The sequence below is a fragment of the Podarcis vaucheri genome, assembly GCF_965113315.1.
Source record: "Podarcis vaucheri genome assembly, chromosome: 1".
In the NCBI taxonomy this organism is placed as follows: domain Eukaryota; kingdom Metazoa; phylum Chordata; class Lepidosauria; order Squamata; family Lacertidae; genus Podarcis; species Podarcis vaucheri.
The window spans coordinates 86,958,545-86,977,345 of NC_138759.1; the positions used below are offsets into that span (position 1 = coordinate 86,958,545).

At 44.8% G+C, this 18,801-nt stretch overlaps 1 protein-coding gene across 4 annotated transcripts in view; it reads right to left on the minus strand.

Annotated features, from left to right (window-relative positions):
* SLC4A3 (solute carrier family 4 member 3) overlaps window positions 1–18,801 on the minus strand; it is a 45,794-nt gene that overhangs the window by 4,677 nt on the left and 22,316 nt on the right. For all 4 annotated transcript variants that reach the window (XM_082215532.1, XM_082215533.1, XM_082215531.1 and 1 more), the window contains 12 exons: window positions 12,819–12,970; window positions 11,950–12,130; window positions 11,049–11,184; window positions 10,331–10,511; window positions 9,397–9,496; window positions 8,133–8,317; window positions 5,918–6,134; window positions 5,395–5,619; window positions 3,805–3,953; window positions 2,355–2,549; window positions 1,966–2,172; window positions 1,155–1,244 (listed from right to left, as the gene is read on the minus strand). In XM_082215532.1, coding sequence (XP_082071658.1) covers window positions 1,155–1,244; window positions 1,966–2,172; window positions 2,355–2,549; window positions 3,805–3,953; window positions 5,395–5,619; window positions 5,918–6,134; window positions 8,133–8,317; window positions 9,397–9,496; window positions 10,331–10,511; window positions 11,049–11,184; window positions 11,950–12,130; window positions 12,819–12,970 — 2,018 coding nt within the window. The remainder of the gene's footprint in view (window positions 1–1,154; window positions 1,245–1,965; window positions 2,173–2,354; window positions 2,550–3,804; window positions 3,954–5,394; window positions 5,620–5,917; window positions 6,135–8,132; window positions 8,318–9,396; window positions 9,497–10,330; window positions 10,512–11,048; window positions 11,185–11,949; window positions 12,131–12,818; window positions 12,971–18,801) is intronic.

The window sequence follows — 18,801 nt, forward strand, 5'->3', positions numbered from 1 at the left end:
AACTTTATTACCCACCCTTCACCAGTAGGTCCCAGTTCCATTAGGAATGCCACAGAAAGCTTGGAATGTGCTGTTCTATTTTGGCATCTATGTCAAAATCATGTTAATTGGACATGCCTGTACTGGCGTATGGGTGTATGTCTTAATGGGTCTCAGATGCATTCACTGAGCTTGCTCAATTCCCATAGCTGCTGTGGTGCACCTGTGCACTGTCTGCAGTGGGCTCTGCTTCTCTATATGTATATAATGATGGGTTGTGCAGTCACACAGGGGAAATGTGGCGGGGATGCAGAACATCCGCATTGCTTTGTAATACAGTGGTACCTCGGGTTAAGAACTTAATTCGTTCTGGAGGTCCATTCTTAACCTGAATCTGCTCTTAACCTGAGGCACCACTTTAGCTAATGGGGCCTCCCACTGCTGCCGTGCCGCCACCGCATGATTTCTGTTCTCATCCTGAAGCAAAGTTCTTAACCTGAAGCACTATTTCTGGGTTAGCGGAGTCTGTAACCTGCAGCGTCTGTAACCTGAAGCATCTGTAACCCGAGGTACCACTGTATCCCACTTCCCTTGCTCCATTTCTAGTTTAGAACACTGATCAGGGATCACAGAAGTTTTCACATGACAGATTTTGCATCTTTTCTTGGTGGTCCTCAACAAAGACTGGCGGTCCTAAACACAGCCCCATTTTGAAGTTACTGCAGATTAGAAGGAATCCCAGCGTAACATGATAAAACTACCAGTTGTAGATAGCAATTCTAAACTACAGCTTGTATGCACACTAAAGGCATGTATGCCTCTCTCAGCACAGCCACCACAGCCAACCTGAACACCCTAGGCCAATATAGCATCTGACACTATTCGGAAGCCCAGCCAGACATGCATTCTGTCCTTAAGTGACTATACATTCCACAGACAATCCAGCTAGAGGTAACAGGGACACATTCAACAGTGTAACTCACGGAATGGCCTGAACTGGATTTGTTTCCTGTTTAGAAGTCTTGCTTTCATGTGAAATTTACACTGATTGAGAAGACACAGATGCTGGCACCCACATAGACAATGGAAGTCTCAGATTAAAGTCCAAACTCCTTGAAAAACACATGTCCCTCATACCCACTGGGTGGTGAAGAGTTGGAACAGGCAGTACCTACCTGGGTATATGTATCAGTGATGGTATAGTCCACCAGAACCATGACAAGGATAGAGATAGGGATTCCAAAATCTCCAATGATTCGTCGGGCCTACAGACCAAGCACAGGAGATGAAAGTAAGCACAGGGCATGCTGGAGATGTTGCTGGGTGCTGAGCCCAAAAGACCCTATCTGGTCTTTCATCCACTGAAGAATTTCTCACCATATGACTCTGCCTGAAAATGCTTTGTGATGAGGTTTGGTATAGTAGAATAAAGTTCTTAAAGGTGATGCTAAGATGTCTGACCCTTCTCTCCACCACTACACTGCCAGTGCCTGGCCACCTTATATGTCAATCATATGGGGATGCCAGCCAGATTCAAAATGGTATATTGATAACATTTGGGCATGCCCCAGAGTAGCCTTCCCCAACTTGGTGCCCTCCATATGCTTTGGGCTAGAACTACCAACATAATTTACTATTAGCCATGGAGCCCAAGGCTGGTAAGAGTTGGAGTCCAAAACATCTGAAGAGCACTTTGTTGAGGAAAGGTACCCTGTGGAGTGCCCAGCTGAGCCTCTGCATTTCTGTGGTTGAACTTCAGCATCCTGGGGGAAGTAATGTACCTTTGGCCTCCGTGGTATTGACTAGAGCCAGGCTCTCTTCATAAAAAGCTACGCATGGAAGGGGATCAGAACAATATCTCCACCTATTATTGCTCTTAGTACAGGGGGGAAAAAACCTGCTTCAGTGAACATGTAGAATGGAAAGGCTAGATGTCTGTATGGGGAAATGCCACCACACTTCTTGCTATTTAGGCCTTAGCCTCACCTTTCCTCCTAGGAAACGGCTGTTCTTAAACTTGCGCATGAAGAAGGCAATGAAGAAGGTTCCCAACATGAGGATGAGGGACAGCAGGGCAGTGTTTGGCTGCATCTGAGCATCAAGAGCCATAGAATCAGGAGGCAATGTGCTGCCATTTAGATCTCTTGGAAAATTTGGCGGGTAGAACCTCAGTAGTGGGTGCTCTGTAAATACCTGGGAATATAGTGACAGAAAAGAGGACACTTACAGACAGCCATGAAAGACGGAAGAGTTGTTCATCTTCCTACTCAAGGGTGGTGTGTGAGAAGTCACCAATAACCCACAGTTTGTCTCATAATGCTGGCACAGAGTTGATACCAGCAGGCCAGCCAGGTAGATCCAGCTCCAAAGCTCACCTTATAAAGTTTGTAGAATGTTTCATAAATAAAGATGAGGGAGATAAGGAAGGCAAAGATCTCCTGGGTAAAGGGGGAGATGTATCGCACCAGGAAGCTGCCCTCAGCGGCCACAATGATGAAAATGAAGACAATAAGCCAGAGGCCAATCCATACCCGGCCTGTCAGATACTCGATGCCCTGGCTCTGGCAGAACTGCCAAAAAAAGAAACAGAGGTGACAGAAATAAGAGAACTGGCTTGAGCATGTTTCCCTTCCATTCTTTGCACCTTGGCTCATTTTGAAGAGCAAGTCTGCACAACATGTGGCCTGCTAAACTTTGCAGACTGTTATGTATTTGGCAAGCTCACTGTGTTTGCAGTCCCAGGAGGGCAATACAAATAGAGTTTTAGCGCAGTCCCTCTGGGAAGTATGCAAGCCTGCAGTTGAGGCATTATAAACCCCTCCTGGTTTGATGGAGGAGAGGTGCCAAACAACCCAGCAAGAAATGGAAATCATCAGGCTTCATCCTCTGTTCAGTTATATGGTCATCAGCATCCAGTGTCTTGAGCTACCAAAACGTTACCAGGCTATTTTGAGGCACATTTGAGTATTATCTACTGTACTGCATACCCATCACCAAACACTTTTGAAATTTGTGCTCAAGTCTTGCCCCATCATAATTGCCAAACCCTCTTGAGGTAACTCAGGGACACTCTGTGGGCAAATTCCTATGCAAGCAAAGATCAGAAATGCCCAAAGCAACAGAAATAGCAGCAGTGTTGGCCAATAACTACTCTTTCAGCCCACCATGAAAGACTGAGGCAGTTGGGCCTCCTTGGTTAAAGCAATGCATGCATCCTGTATCATTAAACTGAGAGCACATGCTCCTACCCCGTGCAGTGGCGCTCTCTGGTATGGGCATAGCATTTCCTCAACAAGGATAATGTAGGCACATTGTTTAATAAACCAAATAGCCCTATTCACAGGCTGCAGAAGATTATTGTGATGATTTGAGAGGGTGCAGAAGATGATGGGGATTATTTGAGAGGAGTCACCTTTCAGCATGGAGTCAATTCCAGCCTCGAAGTCACTAAATTATGTTATTACCTAAGCAGTGTGGGATGAATATGTAAGCAGGAAATAAATCCATTTGTGTACAGCGACTCCCATGTAGATGGGAACACAAACCTCTCATTTTCAGGTGATTCCACTGAGGTAGTTAAAACCCCATCCATATAGGTGAAAATAAGTTAACAAAAACAGTTTCTCACACAGTTCTGCCCCCATGTCATTTGGAATTTTGGTGACACCCTCACCACTCAAGTAATGTGTGAATTAGGCCAGATTTAAGCCTTCTAGTGTCCTATATGGGCACTTCATAAGCAGTGCACAGCAGCTTGCAGTATGTGGGACATCTGCATGTGAAAGTGGCAATGTAGAACCAAGGAAGACACCAGTTTACAGATACCTTGTAAAAAGCTTCTTCAAAGACCAGCAGAGGCCCTGAGAAGCCAATGACAAGGAGAGGCTGGGCACTCAGCAGAGAAAAGAGCATGCCCAGTACTGAGGTGGAGATGATCAACTCCGAAACGCCCATGAGACCTTCTGTCTTCTCACCTGTAGAGAAAGAGCAATGTCTCTGGGACAAACTGCAGAGTGGTAGACAGAAACATGTGCCCAGCTCCCCCTGGTGGGCGGGGCTCACCACAGGAGAAAACTCATAGCCTTTTCTCTCAATTGCCACTGCCAACGAGTCCCTCCATGCACAGATACGCTACTGTTGGATAATTTTGTAGAACAGTTAGGCCAAGGAACATGAGCAAATTCCCTCATATTAAATTCTAAGAGATAATTTCCATCACAGAATGCATTCCTGTACAGAAATACACCCTTGTTAGAGAGTCCAGCAAGTGATGGGAGATATATTCTAGCTGCAGAGATTTTGAATCCTCTGCTTATTTCAGTTACCTTCTTGGAAGTGTTTGCAATGGATCCCTACCCATAAACATGGGGGGGAAAGGAACAGAGTTTTCTGAAGAGTAAGTGTTCTAGGAAGAATGGTACCCACCCTGTTGGAGCAGGGTAAACTGATGTCTGGATCTACCTCTAATATGAGAGAAAAGTGCAGAATGTAAGTCAGTGGATATATGACTCTGTTACAGTTATTATTATTTTTTATATTATATGACATCTTTTAAAAAATCATTTATTTCTTTACATTTATATCCCACCTTTCTTCCATAATGGAACTTAAGGCAAGATACATAGGATTCGCAAGCAGAGTCCCCCATCCAGGAACTGATCAAAATCAGACCTACTTTGCTTTAGCAATATTGTTGCATCAAGTGCTTAAGAAGTAATAAATACATTGGTGGCCATGAACACGTATAGAAGAATGGATTGTGGGTAATTGGGCTTAAAATACCCTCAATCTGTTCAATAACAAAGGGACAATTCTTCTCACCATTAAACAACATCTTTCTCCTGACCCCAGATGGTTAAGGGCTAGTGCCTGTGCACTGTTTTTTGCTTTCAGGGATATGAGGACAATGTCCACATGCAATCCTTGGCCCCCAGCATTTTGGTAGGTTACAGGAGGCCATTTTGATCCTTACTGATGTTTCTCTGCAGAGATTTGTTGAGACCCTCTCCTGTCCTACACTGTCCTCTGCCCATCCAATTTAGGACTCTGGGTTGCGTGCAAATTAGCAATATTGGGGAGTGACTATTAAGAGTAGTAAAATGCTTTTATTGTTACCATAGAGAACAGGAAAGGAACATGCATAGACTGGAAAGCCCCAGAGCCAGGCAAGAGTGCAATGGGACAGAGCCAAACCCATCTGAACATAGCAAGAGCCAACTGAGCCCACCCACTTGCCCAGCAAGGGCACAGGCACAGATGATCCAATCCCAGCCACTTAGCCAGTATAAGCACAGGCAAAAATTAAACTAATGTGCTCAATCTCTTGAGCAGCCTAGCTGAACAGGAACCAGCTTGAGCAAGGAACTAGGGTGGGGAAGGGGAGGTGAGGAAGGAAGAGGAGGGTGGACTCATTACCTAGCAGTCCCCCAAAGGTGATGGCGGGGGAGAGAGCAGCGAAGTAGATGAATAGCACAGCTGCGAGGCACTGGCTGTGCAGGGCATCTTTGAGGTCACTCAGATACTTGGGGTACCTGCGCTTTATGTCCCGCACCAAACCACCAAAGACAATGCCAGTGCGCTTCAAAGGGTCATCCTCCTCCTCGCCTTCTTCCTCCTCCTCAGCTTTTACCTCACAGATCTCTGGAAAGACAGGGACAGAATGGTGGGGGTGAGGGGAAGGGAGAGAGAAGTAGACGCAAGATACCTTCACACCCAGTGCCAGCCTCCAGCATCCCTAGACAGGGCGGACACAGGTTCCTCATCCCTGCCTACTCCAACTTTCAGAAAGTTCCCCCTCCCTCAGCATCAACAAAATTGTGCTGTGTCTCTTTTGAGCTGATGCAGAGGCAAGACATGGACTGTGCTAATCCTTCCTCACCCACCCTACCCAGGCCATGAAGCAGAATGGCAAGGTACAAAAGGCAAGGAGAGAAGAGACCTTTGGCTTCCTGAACATTCCCTTCTTTGATGGACTTCTTCTGGTCCCGCTCTTTCCTTTTCCTCAGCAGCTCTTTCTGGAAGGTGGCAATTGACTTGAGCAAATCCTTCCCCTCCACTTCTGATGGAGGGATGACAATGCTACAGTCAAGGAACTCATTGATGGCATTGAGCAGGTCCTGGCGGTCATCTGCCATATAAGCGGCTTCATGGAAATGCTGTCAGCCAACAAGGGAAGATGGTCAGTCAGGCAGAGAGCAGCCCATCACTTATCCTGTCCTCCAGTATAACATTGCCTGGTGATGCTGTCTCAGACCCAAGACGAGCTCATCAATCTACTTTCAAAGCCAATATTATCTCAGTGTCATCAAAGGACCCTGTAACTCTCTTCTCAGTTCAGATTGACAGCTGTATTAATTCAATGTCATCGCAATAGCATATGCTCCACCTATCCCTGTTCATTTGATTCCTGTCCTGGCATATCACCATCACTATTTTGCCTTTTGAGGGAGATTGTTGGGGTGATATATATATATATATATATATATATATATATATATATATATGCAGGTTTTGGTGTCTTCGGGTGTCTTCCCGTGTAAGAGTCGGGGTGTCTGTGCGACGTTTCGACGAGGTCTCACTCGTCATCTTCAGGCTGGTGCTTTCGGCTTCTTGTTACTGGCTCTGTTCCAGTAACAAGAAGCCGAAAGCACCAGCCTGAAGATGACGAGTGAGACCTCGTCGAAACGTCGCACAGACACCCCGACTCTTACACGGGAAGACACCCGAAGACACCAAAACCTGCATTCCTGTACCCGTGAAAATCTACGAAAGCATATATATATATATATATATATATATGGTAAAGGGACCCCTGACCGTTGGGTCCAGTCGCGGATGACTCTGGGGTTGCGGCGCTCATCTCATTTTACTGGCCGAGGGAGCCGGCATACAGCTTCCGGGTCATGTGGCCAGCATGACTAAGCCGCTTCTGGCAAACCAGAACAGTGCACGAAAACGCCGTTTACCTTCCCGCCGGAGCTGTACCTATTTATCTACTTGTACTTCATGCTTTTAAGCTGCTAGGTTGGCAGGAGCAGGGACTGAGCAATGGGAGCTCATATATATGGCATTGTTACTGTGAGCATGAGCTCACTAAATCTAATGAAATTTTTATTCAGTGGATATCCATGTACAGTATTTTTTTCTTGGTTGTCTATGCACAAAAGTATACAATTTCCCTTCTATTCTCTCAATAACAGTTTATCCAAGTGTGAAATATTGTTGAATGTGTTTGACTTGCACCTATTCCATCCTATGAACAGTGGGATGCACTGTAAGATTAAAAATTGCAATAACATGATTTTTTTAAGGAAGTTGCTATGGTCAGTTTGCTAGCATACCTTCTTCAGAAGCCAATTCAGGACAGAGTATTTCAAAGCAAATAAAAACAACTTACAGCAAGTGGGGAAGAGCCTTCAGAAAAATGTTTGATACTTAGAGGAGTGTGTTTGGACAGCATGGTGAAGGAATGCACCAGTTGAGCTATTTGGGGCATCTGAAAGGGCATGTCCACCCAACACATTCCTCTTCCCTGGGTTCTATGTTTTAATGTGCATCAGAAGTCCTTCCAAGGGAGCATTTCTTCCTCTGTGCAGACTGCACAGCCCATGCATATTTACAGTTCCCCACATCCCCCATGCTGGCAAGTCAGGGGTCGTGTGGGCATGCATAAATCATTAGCAGAGTATTCAACCAAAGGAGGAAAATGGCTGGAGGCAAAGGGAAGAGGGTTCATACACAGAGCAGTCTGTGGTGCAGAAATACTGGATCAATTGGCTGACAAAGGTGGTGCCAGAGGGGAGCAAACATCCCCTGCCTCCCAACCTGCCCCTGCTGCTTCCCCGCCCTCCCTGTCCTCCAGAAAACTACTCAATCAGAGCAAATAGCAATTCGGGTGTTTTCCTGATTGACATTTGCTCCAGTGTAGCACTAAAGAGTGGGTTTTCCCTGGGAAAGGAGCATAACAAGCAGAAAACCACTCAGACCTGTGCTTTTTAGGCATGGAACAAGTCTACAAACCCTTCCTGACTTGTGCTCCCTTGGCATTGTGCTGCGTCTTCATGATGTTCCCTTTCTAATGCATCTTTCCGCACCTTTGCTGCTACTCTTCTTGTGTTTTCTCCAGCCTGAACCAACACTCAGCTCCTCCTCACCTTGTCTGACATGAGAGTGGAGATGGAACGTCCGATCTCATGGTAGTCCATGTTGGACTGGCTTGGCCCCAGCAAGACAAAGATGAAGCGAACAGGGATTGGGACTTCCAGGACTGACTCCAAGAACACAGCCTCATTCAAACGGACAAAAGCCATTGTTGGTTGCTCAAGGAACTGAACACAACCTATCAGGAAGGGAAGCATAAGACCATGATGATCAGTGTGGAAGCAAAAAGCTTCTGAGATCAGGAAGCATGCTCCAGGTTTAGGGAGACTTGGCAAAATGACACATATGAACACACTTAGGGCATGTCCACACTCCCCCTTGTCCCGTGCTTTCTAGGCATGGTTGCAAGTGGTTTTGCATTTGCCCCACAGCTTTCCCCTGGAAAATATGCTTTTTATGGCTGAACTGGAACAAACAGCAGTCTGCAGAAAACCCAATTTCCTTTTGGTCCAATTCATAGGTAAGCTGTGGGTTTTCCCAGGAGAAAGTGTTGGGGCAAACAGAGATGTGGATGAGCCCTTAGCTGCAAGTAGCACCTGGCAGTGCCCTCTCTACAATACCTGCTAACAGTGGGCAGTGTGAGTAACACAGGATGCAACATCTGAGTATGCAGAGTTTGAGGTTACTGCCCCATTCCCTATTTTTGCAGAAGTGGGGAAGACTGCAACTGAAAAATGACATCTCCATTAATGAGGTGATCTTGATCTAATTCTGAAGCCACCTCAACAAAGCCAAGGGCCAAATTCAGAAGCTTCTCTGGAGTTCCCTCCATCCATACCACAGCTAAGCAGAACCTACTAGAGAATTGTCTTTTCACTATCAAGAACCTCTGACTGACCCAGAAATTCTGAGCAGGTTTACAAGCAATCCTATACTTGAGTTGCTGTAACTGAGGGGCTATAGGACCTGACAGAAGCTCGATTATACTGGCAAAATGCAAAAGATGCTGCTGTCGTGACAAGCACAGCAGCAGAACACTTCAAATATGCTGGCCAATACATTTTTTTGCCTTTGCCAAGACAGTTTTTAGCCAGGCATATGAAAGGTGAGTGGAGGGGTTTGAACCCCTCCCCACTTGGGCTGAGACAGTATAGGTTAAGATGGCTGCTCCACCAGTGTAGCAGCAGCACCGAACCCCTGAACTCCCCATGAGACAATGCCTGCAAAAGGAAGAATGTTACTGTTGTTAAAACCACAGGTCTCCTGATGAGACCTGCTCAAGGCCTCAGTACTAGATTTTGGCTCAGGACTCCTTACCAACAAGCACTACAGTAGCCTCTGCATCATCGGGAATCTTCTCCATCAGCTTGAGATATTTGTGACGATGTCCCTCAGAGCTGTGAAGGTGCATGTTTTTCTGTCTCAACAACAAAGGTTCTCATTAGCCAGGGCTGCCTATGAAAACATTTACTCCCCACAGTGTTGGAGCGCCACTTGGCTCTCTAAATGAAAGGGCCATAAAAAGACAGGCTACATTCTGGTTGCTGAAGTCCAATAGTTTTCCTGCTGCTCTCTGTGATTCTAAATGCTCATTTAAGGCAAATTTAGAAATTGATTGTTTTGGCATACGTATGCTATAACATTCATTCACTCGCTTGTTTGCTTGCTTCCTTTGAAGTTGTTGTTTTTTACAATCAAGTGATATATATACGTTGTAATAAAAATGAAGAAAATTCAGAGAGTTCCTAAGAATTTATTTTTCTTTATTTCCCCCCCCCAAAAAAAAACACTAGATGCGTCCTATGGGCCGGTGCGTCCTATGGGGCGAAAAATATGGTATTTCCCCACCTCTTGACCAATGTCACTTCTCTTACTTTTCCTTGTTCCTTCCCTGTGACCAGCAGAAATAAAGTAAGCTGTGGAAAACATTGAAATCTCTGCACCTTGCTTTGAATTCATTATTTCTTAGCAAGGCCCAGTTAGTTATGAAGGTCTCAGTGTTTTCTTTAGCTCACACAGAGATTTCACTCTACTTATCTTACTTTTCTGTGTATAAGACTAGGTTTTTTTTTACTAAAAAAATGTTTAAAAGGGGGGTAGTCTTATACACGGGGGCAATCTCTCCCCCATTTTCTTAATTTTAAGTCCCCCAAAATAAGGAGCATCTTACACATGGGGGGGGGGTGTTATACACGGAAAGATACGGTACTTTTCAGAACAATTCAGCTCTCCATGCCTGTTCCTCACTCACCTCTCTATAATCAGGGTCATGGATTCTGGGCTCTGTCATCTCAATGCGCTCTTCTCCCATCAATGGCATGCATGTGTCAACTGCATGGTTGTGGTGGTGATGGTGGTTTCCTACCATAGAGTTCATGCTGGAGTTGGATTGGTTCCGGGGAAAGAATACCTCCTTTTCATCATTAGGGTGGCTGAAGAAATAATGTGGATGTTAAAGGAACTACAGGACAGTGGCCAGCTTTCTTTGGCTAAAGTTTATTGCAGCTCAGAGCTTGACCAAAATGAGAATATGCCTTTCACATCATTTATTCCTGTTGTGTCCACAGCAACAAATCCCTGCTCATCTATTTCCCTGCTTCCGTATCCCCATTTTCCTGACCTTTATATACCCCAAAGTCTTGGTCTCCCTGCCCATATATATCTTAAGCTATGAGTTTCTTTCACCACCACAACTTCACTTAGAGATATCCATTTCACTGCCCCAAGACAGCCAACATCTTTATGTATCTCTAGTTCCTAAGAGGACCTCAGGAACCTCATCAGCTCCCCACGAAAAAAATTATCCTGTTCTCACCCAACTCCCTCTTGCAATTCCTGGTCTTTTTGTGCAGTCTTTTATGTATTTATACCACTGTTCACTCTTCCTTAATATTCAGCAGCTCTTCCACATGTGACCCTGCCACTCAAAGCCCAACCTGCTGTCTTTCTAATGCCAGCACATGACTTACCTGTGCTTGAGCAGCAGGGCCCTGAGCACATTGGCTCTGTCTTCAGCCTTGATCTGGTCTGATATTATCATGGTTTCTACCACCAGGTGAGCAATGCCAGGTAATGTTGTTTGCTCCAGGTCCAACAAAACAGCTCCTGGGATCAGGAAGACCAATAGGTTTAGGTCATGTAAGATCACTGAAGAGATTTATCAGGCACAAAGTATCTCAGACTGTTGTCTCCTATCATTTTTCCTGTGCAAAGGAAATTTTAGCTCATACCACTTTGCTTCTGACAGCAATAACAGTGCTGTATGTCAATGACTCAGGGCATTAGGTTGCTCACTCACAAAAATGTATCTGTACCCCACTGCATGGGATTTCACACATCACTTATCTCCCCAGAATCTCCCATAGAGTATTTCTCCCTCAACAGGACTTTCCCCCTCACCTTCCCATCCCACATCCTAAACCTGTTCTAGGGGCTCCCTCAACCATCCAGAGCAGATTTAGGGGGCATAGGGAGTGCACAGGAGGAGGAGGAGGGAAGTCCCATTGTGCGGGTGGACCTTATTCTTTGCACACAACAACTTAGTTGAATCCTGCCCTAAATCTTCAATTGGATCTGAACCTCTTGTGAGAAAAAGCAAACCTTTTCAGTGGCCTCCTTCTTAGCCCAAGACTTCAGTGTTGCACATTCAGCTGCGGGACCAGGCTGCCATGAATGATGGAAAAGATATCCTGGCAATCAGAAGACAACCCACAATTGTCTACCATTCTCTCTCTTTCCCTTGAGAGAGTCTGAATCATGAGAGATCTTGTTGATTTGTGTCTTTTGTTTGCAGGTTGGGATATAGCTTTTATCAAGGTCTTGTCAACATACATCTCAGGACAAAAGCCCAGCCCCACCTTGGTTACTCACCATGGGCAATAGTCTTCCTGAGCTCCAGAAGGCTGCGAAAGGACAGTGAAGCCACATGAGGCTTCCCCCATCGTGCTGTGTCCTCCTCCACATCCTCCTCAAATTTGATCCAGCGCGCTGTCTCCTTCCAGTGCATGTCCTGGTTCTTCTCCACCACTAATTCATTCAACTCCACAAATACCTGTCAGAGGAAAGAAAGGGAACTGAACTGCAGCTGCTTCCTCTGTCCAAGTTCTTTCATGAGAATAGCCTACCTAGCACCTATTGCTGTCGTGGGGTGGTGCTCTTTAGCTCTGTCCTCTTAGCACCAGAAATCCCTGCTGATAACAGAATGCTTAAGACCTGCTATGAGAGAATAGAGATAACTTCAGTGGAAATATGTGCCTGCCTTCATCCTGTGAATCTGATACAGCCCATGGGCCAAGAGTACACAAAGAATATAACTGGAGGTCTAGATTCATATTATCTCAACTGTCTCTAAAGATTTAGGGCTCATCCACACTTCTGCTTTCCCTCAGGGAAAATTACTTGGACCTGTGCTTTCTAGGCATGGCACAAGCAGAAAATGTGGGTGAGCCCTTAGTTTCCCCTTCCAGGCCAGCCATTTCTCCTATTGAAATAGGGCATCTTGTATCAAGAGAGACCCAAAGAGCACAGATTAGGATAAGACTACTTACCTGTACTTACCTACTTGCCATGAACTCTGTAGACACTGCTTCAGCCTCACTTTTGGGTAACACAGTCTTATAATGACTATAATTACTACCTCTGTGGGAAACAATTCACCAACAGGCAACATGGCCAGCACCTGACTGAAGCTACCAATTTTGCCTGTAGCTTGTAAGGTCTCCACAAGGCAGGGCCATTACCTCGTGGGGTTTCCTGTCAAGCTTCTTCTTCTTCTTCTTCTTCTTGACAGACTGTGAAGTCAAAGACTTTTTGCTGCTTCTGGTAGTCTGGCTCCGGGAGGGTTTCTTAACCAGATGTCTTCTTACTCCTGGATTATCTTCAAAACGGTGGCCTAGAAAAAAGGCAGGGCAGGAGAAAGGGCAAGCAGAAGAATGAAGAGAAAAGCAACTTGTCCTTCTGTAGCCAGGGTTGTCTGTATGCCATGACTACAACCATGGGAGCATAGTCAGAAATCTGAGCAGCTCAGCTTTCAGCCCCATGTTTCTAGCCCTAAGAGATGGGTAAGCCATACTAGGTGAAAACTTAGCAGTCAGAAGAGGGATGAGCAAAATTTCTGCTAGCTCAGGCTGGGGCATGGAGGCAGCGTTCTGCATAGCTCCTTCATTCCCCAGCATGTCTATAAGAAACAGAATGAAAAATGAGCCTATTCATTTTAATTTGCTTAACACAAAACACAGAATTAAGCTTTTCTCAGTACACAGCTGGGATAACCTGGGTATGGACTAGGGGTGTTATGTTTCCTTTTTAAAGTAGAGCATACACAGCTCCTCGCTTTTCAAGATTCTGTGGTCTCAAGGTAGCTATGAAAATGTCCCACAAGGAGCCAGGCCATTGATCTATCTTGATCAGTACTGTTTACTCCAAAAGGCAGCAGCTCTCCAGCCCTTCTACCCCAGATGCTTCTAACAGGAGACGCTGGATGATGAACCTGGGGTTTTCTGCATGCAAAACAAATGCTCTACCACTGAGCAATGGCCCCTCTCTGTCCTTGTCTTACTCTACATTCTGACTGTGAAGCAGTTTGCAACACAGCCAGGAAACAGAGGCTTTATTCCCACACATTTGTCCCTGAACACTCTTCCTGAGCAGGTGCAGGTGCTTATGCAATAGATCTCTATCTCAAGAGAGGCACAGATGACTACTGTGATATACTCCATGAAGCATGGCAAAACCTCTGCTCAGCTACAATTTGTTTTGCTGTTTGTTTTCTGGGAGCTGCAGGAACAATGCCAAGGCAGTGGGGGCACATAATGTGCTTATTATCTGTGGCTGCCAGGGAGTGGGGAGAAGGTTTTTCAGGGCTTTGTAAGTGACAGTATAGGAAGGGAATTTTATTGTATCACAGGTATACAGGCATACCCTTTATTATTTTATCTATTACATTTTTTATCATCATCTTCTCCAAGAAGCTCTGGCAGTACACAGTATTCTCCTGCTCTCATTTTATCCTCACCACAACTTTGTGAGGCAGATTAGGCAGCGAGTGACTGCCCCGTGGTCCCCTAGTGAGCTTTGTAGCTGAGTTGGCGTTTGAACCTGGATCGTCCTAGTCCTAGCTCAACACTGTATCAAGCTGACTCTCCCCACAGCAAACATTTTGACATCTGGTTGTCATGCTTTTGAATATTATAATTTGCCCCCTCTGATCCGCAAGTTTTTGGAAAACAGTCCACATTTTAGAAGAACTAAATATTCATATACATATGTTTGCTGTTTGAATATTATCACATAGTGATAAGATCATTCATATAACTGCATAGCTTAGAATACACAAGGCTGAACTTGGTTTCACAAGATGAGATGTTACAGAACAAACTTTATTCTGTTTTGCTTTGTGGTACCCTCACATAAATAAATAAAATACCTAGGGCGTAATCTATCAAAAGTTAAGAATGCAAAAGCCCTGCAGTATGAGGCCAAAGCCCCACCTAATCCAGCATCCTGCTCTCGGGGGGGGGGGGTCTGCCAGATGCCTATGGGAAACCCACAAGTACAACATGAGCTCTCTCACCATACATGCTCCCCAGCAAATGGTACCGAAAGGCATGCCAATACTGAAGACAGTACACAGTGATCATAACTAGTAGCCACTGATAGCCTCGTCATTAATTTACCTAAACCCTGTCCACATTGGATGGCAGCAAATTCCACAGGCTAGCTATGTGAAGAACCTCCCCATATTTAGCCTCATTTGCAGTACTTTGAGATGGAGAGAAAAACTTTTCTGCATCCACCTTCGCCTCACCATGACTATACCTCTATTATATTCCCTATTACTTACCTTTTCTCCAACTAAAAAGCCTCAAATGTAACCTCCCCTCCAAAGGTAGTTCTTCATCACTGCTCCCCCCTCCTTGATCACTTGGTTATCTTTTTCTGCTCTTTTTGCAGCTCTATAACATCCTTTTTTGAGGTGAGGTGACTACAGTACTCCAGCTGCAGTTGCACCACAGAGTATTGTAACAGCATTATCAAACTGGTAGTTTCATTTTCAATCTCTTTCCTAATGATCTCAAACATGGAATTGCCTTTTTTTTCAGCTGCTGCACATTGGGCTGCCATTTTAATTGAGCTCTGCACCGTGACCTCGGGATCTCTTTTCTGGTTAGTCACTGTCAGTTCAGACCCTAGAAGTTAGGGTGGGGGAAATAGCCTAATGTGCATCACTTGACGCTTGCTGAAATTAAGCCTCATTTGCTATTTTACCCATGTCCAGTGTGGAGCTTTTGGAGCTCCTCACAACTCCTTTTTGCTTTTACCACCCTGGACAATTTGGTGTCACCACACTCTTCATTCCAGATCATTTATGAACAAGTTAAAAAGCAACTTTTCCTGCCTTTCTGTTCTCCCACATCAAAAAGCAGGCAGTGTTTAAGGTAGTGTCTGCCAATGTCTAGACAGGCCTTGGGAGCTAATGCCAGAGCAGACATTCTCATGCCATCGGTTCAAATGCTATAGTTGAGGGCTTCTCTGACCTAAAATGGGAGATGTGGTGTGGTCTCTCTCAGAAAACAGCTGAGAGGGGTTGATTAAGTTAATGGTTCATGCCAAGGGCAACTGTTCAGAGGTTCTCATTTTTCCCCAACAGCAGTGGAATTACTGAAAGGTAGCATAAATTATGAGCAATACAGCACTTCTGGACAGTATTGCCCAAGTGTTCTCAAGATAGTTCAGCTATCCATGCCCTCTTTCTATTCTTCATCTACTTTTAATAAATCTTGGGAGTATGAAATGCAGTAGAATCATAGAGTTGGAAGGGACCCCAAGGGTCATGTAGTCCCAACAGCTTGCAATACAGGAATCTCAGCTAAAGCATCCATGACAGATGGTCATCCAACCTCTGCATAAAAACTTCCAAGGAAGAAGAGTTCACCACCTCTCATGGGAGTCTGTTCCACTGTCAGACAGCTTACTATCAGAAAGCTCTTCCTGATGTTGTGTCTCCTTTCTTGTAATTTGAATTGATTGGTTCAGGTCCCAGCCTCTGGAGCAGGAGAAAGCAAGCTTGTTCCATGTGACAGTCCTTTAGATTTTTGAAGATGCTCATCTTATCTCCTCTCAGTCTCCTCTGCAATGCTAGGATTCACTCCCCTGTTCCACATTCTCATGGGAAGGACCATTTTACAGCCTGACACCTTGGAAATCTGGGTCACTAACACTGCAATTCTATGCACGCTTACCTCAGTGTAAGTTCTATTGAACTCAATGAAGCTTGCTTCTGAGTAGACATATACAAATTGCACTGTAAATTAAATATAAACAAAATCTATACATTGCCGGAGGGATTTTCCTCCCACTGGCTGTGCGCCTGATTTGAGGCCTGTTGACAGCTGGATACCACACCATCCCATTTACAGCTACATAAGAGTGACAAAAACCAATAAGTGCTCATCAATACAAATGCACTCTAGCTGCTTGGAGCTGCTATTCTGGGGTCATATTATATGTAGTGCTCATAATTTCAATAGGCAAGTTGTACAGTTCATCTGGAGACAGAAATAACATCTGAGGGCAAATATATGTGCAATACAGGTGTATAACTTGTGTACTTTGTAAAATGTATAAAGCATGTCAGGTGCGATTGTTTGACTATTATAAACATAGAGAATAATATTAGCCTACTCACATGTCAGTCACATACATCTGTGTCCCCCTCCCATGCCTGACATCCCCTTGGAGAGGGATTAAGCAGTGCAGACAGAAGTCAAGTTTGGTGCTTCAAGAACAAACAGATCTGATGTGGGAGGTCCATAATAAGATCTCCTGTCTTCTTAAAAAAACTATTAAATGGCATGTGGTAGCTGCTATTCTGATTGCTGCAGTTGTGGTGGAAAAGAGATTTAACTCTCTTCCCCCAGTGCTGTTTTATTGATGTAAAACCTTTCTGCCCTTAGCAACACATGGGAAAAGTACATGTATCTGTATGGTGCCTATATTCTGCCCCCTCAAAAGGGCCGATAGCAGCTTTAAATTGTAGGATTTAGACATGCTCTAAATCAGCCAGAACTCCAATGAGCAGCATAGAAAACATTTCTCCTGTATGTCCCAAGATCAGAGCTGCTCACTTATTTCTCTCACTATGTATTCATGATGGAAATTGACCTGGGAGGCTGTGGGCCCCAAAGGAAAGTCTTTGGATAAATAAACACTGCAAGCCCCCACTCTGCTTCTCAGCCTGGGCTGACTCAATTCTAGCAAGTACGCTATGTGGTTCTGTCCAGCACTGATAACAGGAACTCCTGGGTGATAAATTAAGACCCAGGGTTTTATGTGCCACAATATGGTTTTAGTGCATATGAGTAGGATTACAAGATGTGTGTTTCACTGTGAGTGTGTCTTCGGTAGAATCAGCATATGTTGCACTTTATAATATATGTTATAACATTATGCTCATATATCAGGATAAACAGCTTTATGATTTCTTCTTGTGAATGTAACATCCCATGCCAACTCTGATTTGGTTTGGTTTGGTTTTTATGTGCTTGTCTCGTGACAGTTTATTTTGTTACTTGGGTTATATGGATAAAAATCAACGAAAATAGTTTCAAAAAAGAGAGAACAACACGACACTCGTGTAACTGTAACCAAAAGCCGTATTTCTAGAAAATACAAATTACAACCTAGAACCAAACTGCAAAATCATGAGCGCAACTATTTGTGTATGAATGAGGAAGTATACACTGTCATTGAGTGTCTTCAGCCTCCCATCCTTTGTAGATTTGTACAGATAGACTCCATACCAAAATAACATAAATGCCTGAAAATTTGTTTATGGGATAGGGCAAGGTATAACTTCCCTGTGCTCTGTATCTACCCAGGGGTAGACAGGATGACCAGATGCAAAGAAGGACAATAGTTCTGTACCTTTAATAATTCTGTAGAAGGATTTTTAATTTTTTTTGTTACTTGTCACACAGGGATGAGATTGTCTGCTATTAAAGGTCCTGACCTCTTTTGAACCTGGTCACCCAATCAAGACTAGACTCTAAGCAAAGTTGAGATCAGGTTGTATGAGGGAATGTGCATATGTGCGCGTATAAGTCTCAGCAGGTACTTACGGGTGGGGTCCAAGTTAGGGTAGCCCAAGTGGTTCTGGATGGCCTCCCATAGGTCATAGTCTTCAAAGTTGAGCGCAAACTCCTCAAAGTCCTCATAGCCAAAAGAGTTACCGACACAGATGGCTATCCCTACTTCCGAGCTGTCTCCTACTCCTGTCTCCTTCACTGCATCCTCTCTGTCTGGAACAGCCATTGCTATGTCCTTAAGAAGGTGGGAGTCGAGGGGCATGTGATAATGACAACATTGGCAAGGAGCAGGACTTAGCAGGTGGACCCTTTTTCTGACTGAAGCTCTTCAGGCAGCACACAATCCAGGAAGCTGCTAGGTCCAGTATTCAGGATTTCTTCTGACAGGATTTGAGAGGAAATGCCAGCATACGTCATCTAAGCAAGTGAAAAGTGTAAAGACTTCCCCTGCTTGCTTGGAGTCCAAGGGAGCATATATGTATCCTTGCTCGCTGCCACAGCTCAGTAGGAAGTTTGCTGCAGGAGATCCAATACATGTGCTGCTGGAAGAGGTTCCTTGGCTTGTGGCACTGCCTGTTGTGTCCCCCCACACTCTTTTGGTGTCTCCTCCCACTGAAGCCTGGAAAGCAGCCTATTG